At 48.4% G+C, this 9,957-nt stretch overlaps 1 protein-coding gene across 2 annotated transcripts; it reads left to right on the top strand.

Moving 5' to 3' along the window:
- Positions 1 to 3,801: 3,801 nt before the first annotated feature.
- Positions 3,802 to 9,436, top strand: LOC114044479 (histone H2A type 2-B). 2 transcript variants are annotated; one of them, XM_027863975.1, is made up of 2 exons: positions 3,802 to 3,888; positions 3,986 to 9,436. In XM_027863975.1, the coding sequence occupies exon 2, from the start codon at positions 4,004 to 4,006 to the stop codon at positions 4,382 to 4,384; it is 381 nt and encodes a 126-aa protein (XP_027719776.1). In that variant the 5' UTR covers positions 3,802 to 3,888; positions 3,986 to 4,003; the 3' UTR covers positions 4,385 to 9,436. The 2 variants fall into 2 exon arrangements, with proteins under 2 accessions (XP_027719776.1, XP_027719777.1); XM_027863976.1 differs by having other exon boundaries at positions 3,805 to 3,876.
- The last annotated feature ends 521 nt before the right edge of the window (positions 9,437 to 9,957 follow it).

Raw genomic sequence — 9,957 nt, 5'->3', positions numbered from 1 at the left:
TAACTTCTACAATCTCTTTTCAATTGCCCCCAGTAGAATCTTTCCTTTTACTAAGAAAAAGGCAAGGCAATTGACAAAGTCGATCACAGCCGTTACTCAAATGTATGATGTGACATTTGTTGTTCATTTGTATCTGACTCTTCATAATTCCATTTGGGGCTTTTTTGGCAAAGATCCTGAAGTGGCTGGCCATTTCCTTCTCATTTTACAGATGAGGAAACTGAAGCAAACAGGGTTAAGTGTCTTGCCCAGGGTCACACAGCTGGTAAGTGTTGGAGGCCAGATTTGAACTCAGGAAAGATGATTTTTCCGACTCCAGTCCTTGAACTCCATCCACCTGCCTGCCTGTATGTTAACATTAGGTATCCACACTACTCCTTCCCCTATGGAGAGGAAGTCCTCAGGTCCGAAACCTTGGTAATTGTGTTTAACGTGAATTCAGCTGTCTTTTGTTCTTATTTAGACTTTTGTAGTCATTGAATGTATATTTTTCTCTAGGTTCTGCTTTCTTCACTGTTCAGTTCCTGTAAGACTTACCATGTTTCTCTGAAATTCCCATTGAAGGTAAAAGGTTAATCCAGTGGCCTTTTATTAAAGACTTTCTATGTGTCAGGCACTCCATTAAACTCTTGTCATCATCTTACTTGACTTTTCTGTAGTTTTGACACTTTTGACCACCCCTTCCTACTCACCTTTGTCTTCCATGACATTGCTTTGTCCTAGTTCTTTTACCTATATGATCATTCTCCAGTTCATGATCCATTTTCTACCCCATAAACACTGGTATTACACAATATCAGTGTCCAGCACTTTTTCTCTATACTTTCTTGGTGATCTCATCTGTTTATTAATTTATGTCATTGGGAAAAGTATGAGGAAAAAAGATGGGCTGGTCACACACTGAAAGCTTGAGTGGTCTACTAGTATTCTTTCAGTGTCAAAAGAAACTGAAAAAGGTCCCCAGATATTGTTCTGCATCTCATCTAGACCAATGAGACCACATAGATCCATATAGATCTGATTATGTAAATTTCCCAAATCTGTATATACAGATTTCTGCAAAACTTGACCCAGATTACCAACTGCCCTTTGTCACATCTCCACTTGGATGTTCCCACTGGCATTTTAGACTGCCCAAAACAAAATTCACCTTTAACTGGAAAACCTGCCCCTCCTCTAAACTGTTTCTGTTGAGGGTACCTCTATTCCAGTAACCAAGGTCTGAATCCTCAGCTATTCTGGATTCTACTTACACACTTCATTCATTTACTCTGAGCCTGGTAATCCCTGTTCAGAAACCTTTAATAGTTCCCTTTTGTGTCTAAGATAAAATACAGACTTCTTAACCTGGCATTTAGGGCTTTCCACCAGCTGACTCTAAACCAATTGACAGGCTGTCATCCATTAAATTCATTTCCTCAGGGCATTTGCACCAAGTCTCCCACTTTGCAGTGTTCTCCATCCTCAATTTTGACTCTCAAGATAACCATCCCCCAAGTCAGGTCAGGTCCTCATGGAATCCTCCCTATTCTTATTCCTCCTCCCACCTCCAATTGCTAGGGGAGATACAAGGGTGTGCCTCCAGAGTTCTCCCCCCTCATATTACCCTGTATTTATTTGTCTTAACTGTTAATCCCTCCCTGCCCTCTGCCTCCCCCTTTCCCCTATGTAAGCTCCTTGAGGGTAGACTTGACTTGGCATCTCCAGTGTCTATAGCAAGGATCCTTCAACAAAAATCTGTTAAGCTTATGCCAAGTGCAGAGCACTTAATGTACCTAATATTTGTTGAATGCATGACTTTACCAGATAAGTTCATTATTGTTATGGAGTCAACTGGTATAAGGGGCCCTCTCCAGTCTTCTGATCTCTGTCTTGCCACTAGGCCCAGATGGCTTGCAAGGAGAAGGTGAGGCTGGCGACCTTGCACAGCTCTCCCTCACTTAAATCCAATTCACTTAGGTGTCCTGGCATAACCTTTCAGATACCATGGTCCTCTTCAAGAAGGAAGGACAAACAACCGGTATAAGAAGTCTGAGGTGGGGGAAGCAACACCTCCCAACCCCGCTGGTATTAGGGAAGGCATTTGATTTGTATTTTAAGCTATAAAGTAGGAATACAACAGTATCAGTAGATTGATAAATGTCTGTTGTGAGTGGTTAGGGGAGTAGATGGTGTGCCTCCCGTGTCTGGAAAGCCCCACCCCTTCATCTCTGCCTCCCGGCTTCCCTGGCTTCCTACAAACCCCAGCTAAAACACTGTCTTCCATGGGAAGCCTTTCCCAATCCCTCTTAATCCTACCTAGTGCCTTTTCGTTGTGGATTATTTCCCATTTATGCTGTAAATAGCTTGTTTGCATGTTGTCTCCATTAGATTGTGAGGTCCTCAAAGGCAGGAATTGCCTTTTGCCTTTCTATTCCCAGCGTTTTGCACTGTGCCCTGCACATAGTAGGTACTCAATAAATGCTTGGCTGAAAAGACAAGGTGGGCTGGAGTTACATTAGGAAGCCGCTTCCTTTTTCTTTCTTTTTTCTTTTTCTTTTTTTGTGAGGCAATTGGGGTTAAGTGACTTGCCTGGGGTTAAGTGACTTGCCTAGGGTCACACAGCTAGTAAATGTCAAGTGTCTGGTCTGAGGTCACATTTGAACTCAGGACCTCCTGACTTCAGGTCTGGTGCTCTATCCAGTGTGCCACCTAGCTGCCCCAGGGAAGCCACTTTCGGGGGGGGGGGGGGCGATGGCCGGCCTCATCTGGCGTTGAGCCGAGCAGCGTGACCATCTCTTGGGACGTCCTTGGCCCCTCAAGGCGGACAGTCCGACTGCCGTCTTTGGGGAAACTCGCCCTCACGCAGGTGACCACGGCTTGGGGATCCGCAGAGACGATCCACCCTGATGGATCAAACGAGGGCCGCGGAACCGGCTGGGGCCGCCGACTCTCCCTGCTCTCTCGGGCTGGGGGGCGATGCTGCCCGCGGAAGCCCGGGAGAACTTTTCATTGCTAGCTCCGGCCTTTCTCTTACACCCGGGCTGGGACTGCTGTGCGACCCCGCATTTAAATCGGCTGCGAGGCGAACGAGAGCCGACGGGGCCACCTGAGCACGGCCCGAAACTTTTCACCTGCGATAATCCAGAGCACGGGCCGAGCCTGAGACGGGTGCTCTTCGAGGGTGGAGCCTGAGAGCTCGCCCGGGCCCTGAGAGGAGGTAGTGGGGCCGTGCTGCGCCCTGCGGGGCTGGGATGCCAAGCTGCGGGCCTCTGATGCAGAGTTGCGGGGCTCTGGCCTCTCCGGGCACATGCTTGCTCGGGGCAGGAGAGGAAACCGGACCTCGTACCATCTTCCCGGGTTCCGAAAGAGACGGGACGGGATGGGCCAGGCAGGGAGGCCCCAGCGGAGCGGGCGGGGAAGGTGTTCAGGGAATTTGCCGGGGACTGTAAGCAGTTAGGGAAACGTCGCTCCGCGGCGAGATGAAACTCGCCGATGAGCTCTCCCGCAGCGTGGGGAAAGGCTTGCTTACAGAGCATCGTGTGCCCCACTGGACACTCCCTTGTCTGTCCTGCAGCAGCTCTAGAGCCTGCCCCGCTCTGGCCGCTGATCCATACGCTCAGTTACCAAACAAGAGCCACCGAGCGCGGGCCGCCAGCTCTCCGTAGCTGGAACGAGTCTGCTGGCAGGCCTATGCAAATCGCGGATCAGAAGACGCACCAATCGCAGCCCAGCTCCGATCCCGCGGTGGCCAATGGGAAGTGAGCAGCGGCTGGGTCTTTATTTATATTTGCCAGCCCAGCCCAGGCTCGGCGAGCTTGTGTCTCCTGCTGGTGCTGCCGCCGCCGCGGGCGTGCAGCTCTCTGCTGCCCGCCGAGAGGCCTCTGCAGCTCCCGGGTACGGAGCGAGGTAGGCGGCATAGCGAGCCCGCCCCGGGAGGATCCAGGGGTTCCGTGGCGCGGACCCCGGGCCTCACCGCTGACCTCAGCGCCTTGTCCCCTTGCAGGTTCTCTCTCCTCCCGCTATGTCTGGCCGAGGGAAATCGGGAGGCAAAGTCCGGGCCAAGGCCAAGTCGCGCTCGTCCCGCGCGGGGCTGCAGTTCCCCGTGGGCCGCGTCCACCGGCTCTTGCGCAAGGGCAACTACGCGGAGCGCGTGGGGGCTGGCGCGCCGGTCTACCTGGCGGCGGTGCTGGAGTACCTGTCGGCCGAGATCTTGGAGCTGGCGGGGAACGCGGCCCGCGACAACAAGAAGACGCGCATCATCCCGAGGCACCTGCAGCTGGCCATCCGCAACGACGAGGAGCTCAACAAGCTGCTGGGCGGCGTGACCATCGCCCAGGGCGGCGTCCTGCCCAACATCCAGGCCGTGCTGCTGCCCAAGAAGACCCAGAGCTCCAAGAAGTGAGGCGAGGCCCTCGGGGAGACGCAGCTGGGGGGTGGGAGCCCAGCACTCCAGGGACCTGCGCTCGGAGCTGCCTGCATCCATTTGGCTCTTGAGCCCGGGTGGGAGGAGCGGGCGAGGCTCGCCCCTCCCGTAGGGTGGGCTGTGGCTCCAAGTCTAGACGGCTGGACTGTGTCCTCCGGTGGGCCCCTAGGAAGGGCCCCCAGACCCATCGCTAGGGGCTGCGGTGCCAAGATGTCTACCTCTCCTCCCCTGGGGTGTGGATGCCCCCTTCCCCTGTGGGTGAGCTCGATCCTGAGCTGACCCACGATGCCCACGAGCGGACCGGTTGGGACTGGACTGGACAAAACGGGATGGGAGAGGTGACCCTCCCCTACACTTTTTTTTTTCCTATTAAAAAACAACCCTGCTTTTTGGGAGCTCTCTATATTTATTTCCCGTTGGTGGGCAGAATCTGTGTTTATTTATTTCACTTGTGCGGGTGGGGTCATTTTAATAGGTGCCTGGGGGTGGTAGTGGTGGTGTGTGCTCTGACTTTGTCCTTTTGGTTCTTAAAATAAACAACTCCACGGTGGCGTCACCGTTATTACCCTCCCTTCCCCGGTGGTTTGCTTTGGTGTTTCCTTTCTAGAAGCTGTGGGCCAGGGAAGATCCTGGAGGGAAGGGGTGAACGGCTCCCTGGGCTTTGAGGGTACTGGAGTGGATGGTCGTGCTTGGGGAAAGGCTTATGTGAAGAGCTGAGCAGGTCAAGCCAGGGCTTAGGAAACGGGTCTTTTCTGTTCTTTCTCCCTCTCTCCCTGCCTCTTATATAGTCCAGGGTTGGGGTGAGAAGCCATAGAGAGAGACAGGTCCAGGTCATGGGTACCATGTAGATTAAGAGAGGTCAGCATCGAGTGCTTTGGAAGGGAAATACTTTGGAGAGAAACAGGACAGCACCGATGACTTGCTGGTCGGGGCCCCAGCCTTGTGCCTGGCCCTCCCACAGCCCTCCAAGCTTTAAATTCCAGGGCTGGAAGCGACCTTAGGCAAGCAAAGTCGTGACAAAAAGACTTGGCTAATGAGCCCTGTTTGAATCTGGCTCTGCTGCTGCCGGGCCTTCTCTCCCTGGACCGAAAATTCCTCCTCAGCAAAGTGAAAGAAAAGACGGCATGATCTCTGTCACTTCCTGTTCTGAGCCCTATGCTAGCCCATGCCCTTTATTTTGCATAGGAAGAAACTGGGACCCAGAGAAAAGAAGGGACTCAGTATTGGGGCAGTCAGCCCGGTTTTCACACTGATGGGAAGAAATGAAAAAAGTTATTTTCTCCAGGAGTAGCAAACTAGGTCAAGAAGGGTTTAGGTGATGGGTAAATGGAGTGATCCCATAAATGATGGTCCAGAGCAGATTTAGGCCAGAAGGCAAGATATTGGTGTGGCACAGTGCATAGGGTGATGGAGGATCTAGAGTCAGGAGGACCTGAGTTCAAATGTGGCCTCAGACACTTACCAGCTGTTTGACCCTGGGCAGGTCCCTTAACTTCTGTTAGCCTCAGTTTCCTCATTTGTAAAATAGAGATAGTAAGAGCTCTGACTTCTATTTGGGTTCTTAAGTGCCATAGAAATGCTAGCTATGATTATGCCTTCTCTTGGTCTGCCCTTCCCATGTTCCAGCCCCCTCCAGAACCAGGGCCTGTTAACCACCCTTTAAAAAAAAAAAAACAACCTTAAAAAAAAACCAAACAGAGAACTGCTTATCAAAAGTCCTTCAGGAAGGTTCTGGGGAATGATGCTGTTCTAGAAATTCAATAAATATTTATTAAGCATATTCAATATGCAGAACAGCGTAGCAGATCCGAGGGACCAGAGCCATACAAAGTTTAGAAGAAGAGGCAGATTCTTATTTTTGTGGTGCTTACAGAGTCAATAATGGGGCTAAGACAACATGGAACTGTAAGGTAAAGGTGGGGAAGGGTCTTCAGGGTTGGCTTCCTGGAGGAGGTGGCATTGGAATCGGGCTTTCAAGCAGGGGTTCTTAATTTGGCATCCAGTAATTTGGTTTTTTGTTGTCTTTTTTAAAATAACTACTTAAATATAATGTTTTCTTTGCAATCCTACTTGCTTATTTTATGCGTTTAAGAGGTCCATGACCCAAAGGTGAGGGACCTCTGCTTTAAAGGAGAAATAGGTGAGGTACTCAGGGGAAGTATAGGGAGGGCATGACGAGTTTGGGGAGCAGCCTTAGCAAAGGCAAGGAGACCCGAAGTGCTGAGGAGGGGGAGGGGTAATGACATCTGACTGGACTCTGGTGTGTCAAGGGCCTGATAACACGAGCTGTCAGATGGTGGAGGACCTGGGATTTGAGGCAAGCTTTGAACTAGATGGCCTCTGGAGGCCTTTCCAACTCTGATTCCGTAGACCCTCGCAGGGATGTGGGGAGTGGTGCTTTTAACTGTTGAAAGATGCAGACTCTTGAAGAAATGTCTGATGGGATTGCAGGAGTTCTCTTGGGTGAAAGCAGAGTAGGGGATATTCCCAAATGTACCAATCATCAGGGTGGCAGCCATGTTACCCCTCTTCCCACCTTGCTAATAAGGATGCAGTTCAGGTGTAGAAACACCTACAATTCCCTGACCAACAGCCAGACTTGTCCTACCCTATTTCCATGTCTTTGCCTAGTCTTGGTGGTATTTCTCCTTGATGCCTTATCTTGGAATCCTTAACTCCCGTCTCCTCCTTCCTGATTTCTTTCTGTGGTTATTCATCCCCTTCTCCCACATCACTTAACATTTATCTTCAGTATATCACGTCTACGGATCTTTGAACATGTGATAGCCCTCCACCCGCCAGTAGAACTAAGCTCCTTAAGGGCAGGGACCATTCCTCATTTTGTATTTGAATCCTCATTGCTTAGCACTGTTTCTGACCTCGTAGATAAACGTGTTGATCGATTGAAGTCTATGCTCAACCAGCTTTTTTCTTTCTTTCTGTGTTCTCTTTGTGTGCCAACCTCACCCCTTTACTAGACTGTCGGCTCTTCGTGGATGGATTCTTTCACTCTTTGTGCTCCCCTTTCCCGGTAGGGCGCCTTAGCCAATTCTTCATGAGTGTCTGTTGAATGGAAGGATGAAAGTCTATAAAACCTGAAATGTTCATGAGAAGTGGAAGGCAGCTGTAGAAACCAGTTGTTTGCTTAGGAAGCTCTCTAGTGAGCTCATTTTAGGACATGAAGGAATGTAAACAGGGATAGATATTTTTAAAAATGGCATATGAGAGTAGTATCTAGAAGGCTAAAGCCAGAAATCCAATTGAACAAATATTCATTAAATGCCTACTGTGTGCAAGGCACTGAGTATACAAAAAACCCAAAGTAAACAGTCTGTGTCTTCACAAAGCAGGAGGATGCATGGGACAGGAGGCAACCTGTCCACAGATATGTTCATGCAAAATATATACTGAGTAAATTTTAGAATGTTAACGACAAGAAGGGCTCTCCTGGCTTTGTTGAGGCAAGAAGAGGAACAGGCCCATTTGCTTGGGACAGATGGTGTAATAGAATGTTAGTTGGATAAGTGAACATGGGAAGAGAGAAAATAGACCTACTTAACCTCTATTCTTCTGGCTCCCTCAGAGAAGAGAATGATTTTTCAGCTGAAAAGGGTAGAACATGGTTTGTGCTGGTAGAACGTAACCTCTCTTAAGGCAGAGACTCTTCATTTTCAGCTTCACTTCCCCAAGCACCTAGCCCAATGCCTAAAATATAGAGGTTCTTAAAGAGGGAGGGAATAGAGACCCCCAAATAGATGAGAAAATAATCCTAGTTCACAATGATATAATACTTTACCTTTACAAGGTGCTTTTCTTATAAATGTGAAGAAACTGAGGAACGGAGAGATTACAGTTTGCCCATGCTCGCATGGTTAATAATTAGCCCACCTTCTGATTCCTACATGAGTGCTCATTAATCTCTGCCTCTCCTCCTCCCCACCCTATTTGGCTTTTAATGTAAGAAAGCACTTTGCTGTAGATGGTCTAAGCCCTGACCAGTCCACACGTCACAGACTAACTGAAGAATTGCTGGCAGGGATCTTGGAGGATATGAGAAAGGCTAAAAGTTTGAGATTTGTAATTCATTGTTTAATTTTCTTCAGAGGGAGCATGGGATTGGATTCTAGAAGCAGATTAATTTCACATCAATCTTTGGGGGAGAGGGGGAATCTAAAGATCTGAGATTGTTTAATACACTGTTGGTGAAATTGTGAGGTGGTCCAACTGTTCTAGAAAGTAATTTACAACCATACCCCAAAAAGTCACTGAACTGTGTATACCCTCTGACCAAGTGATAACGCTAGTAGGTGTCTGTGCCCAAAAAGATCAACGAAAGAGAAAGGAAAGATTTGAAGCTGCGATTGTTTGTTCTAACAACTGGGAAAAAAAAGTGAGCGCCCATCAACAGGAAATGACTGAACAAATTGTATATTCATGCAGTGGCATTATCGTGCCATAAGAAGTGACAGGAGGGACAGATTCAGACAAACTTGGGAAGCCTTGTGTGAATTGATAAAAAGATAATTTCTCAGAACCAGGAGAACCGTTTTTACAATGACTGCAACACCTCAAGGACAACAACAGGTGAAAGAGTTGAAAACTGGTGAATGCAACGACCCACCTTGATTCCAGACCCTTGAGGAAGAAGCCTTCTTTCTCACCTCCTGGAAGACAGGATGACCTCGAGGTGCAGATTAAGACCTGCGTCCTCAAACATTGCCCAAATGTGGATTTGGGTTTTGTGCTTGTGTGTGTAACTTTTATTTTGAGTTGAATAGTGCAAGAGGGTGACTAAGGAAAAGTGAAAATGAATCATGAGAGATACACAGAAGAAAGTTCAGAAGGGGACAGAGACAAGCAGGACATTGTTAGAACTACTATGTTAAGTCTGGAATATTCAAAAAAGACGGAGCTGTGTAATAGTGGAGATTCACAGATTCACATGTGGTCCTATTTTTCTGTCTGTGTAATGAATTGTACTGGTTGTTGAAGTTTGTCAAGTTCACAATATTAAAAAGAATTTTTTTTAAACCCATGGTTTTTGGTACTTTAAAAAGTAAATTGTAGTTGTTATGAGCCACCCTAGGTCCGTGAAGAATGACTCATGCCAAACTAACCTTGTTTCCTTTCTTGAAGATGTTAGGGGGCTGGTAGATCAGGGAAATGTCATGCCTTAATTCCCTACAGGCAGGCATCAGACACGGTCTCTTGTGACATCCTTGGAGATGGAGTAGTGTGGATTGTGTGATGCCTGAACAACTACCCAAAGAGTATGATTTCCTGTAATCATGATGCCTGTCTGGAGGTATCCGCAGGCCTCTGTCTCTGGCTTTCCTCTGATCATTTAATCAGTGACTTACGTGTATGAAAACAAAGATGGAAGGCTTACCAGGTTTGTAAATGTCACAGTACTGGGGGGAGTCGTTGATACCAGGATTAGCAGGAAAATTGGCTGGAACAAACAGTAAAAAATTGAAGAGGGTCAGGAATAAATGTGAAGTCACAGAACCTTGGTTGAAAGGGACTTCATAAGGTCTCTAGCCCTTGCCTGG

This window comes from Vombatus ursinus, unplaced genomic scaffold, assembly GCF_900497805.2.
Source record: "Vombatus ursinus unplaced genomic scaffold, bare-nosed wombat genome assembly UNPS02014773.1, whole genome shotgun sequence".
Taxonomy (NCBI): Eukaryota; Metazoa; Chordata; class Mammalia; order Diprotodontia; family Vombatidae; genus Vombatus; species Vombatus ursinus.
The sequence above is the reverse complement of the archived record's forward strand: the minus strand, read 5'-3'. Positions and strand labels throughout refer to the sequence as shown.

Coding starts and splice junctions, on each gene's coding strand:
- LOC114044479 (XM_027863975.1), top strand. CDS start 4,004: ATGTCTGGCCGAGGGAAATCGGGAGGCAAAGTCCGGGCCAAGGCCAAG.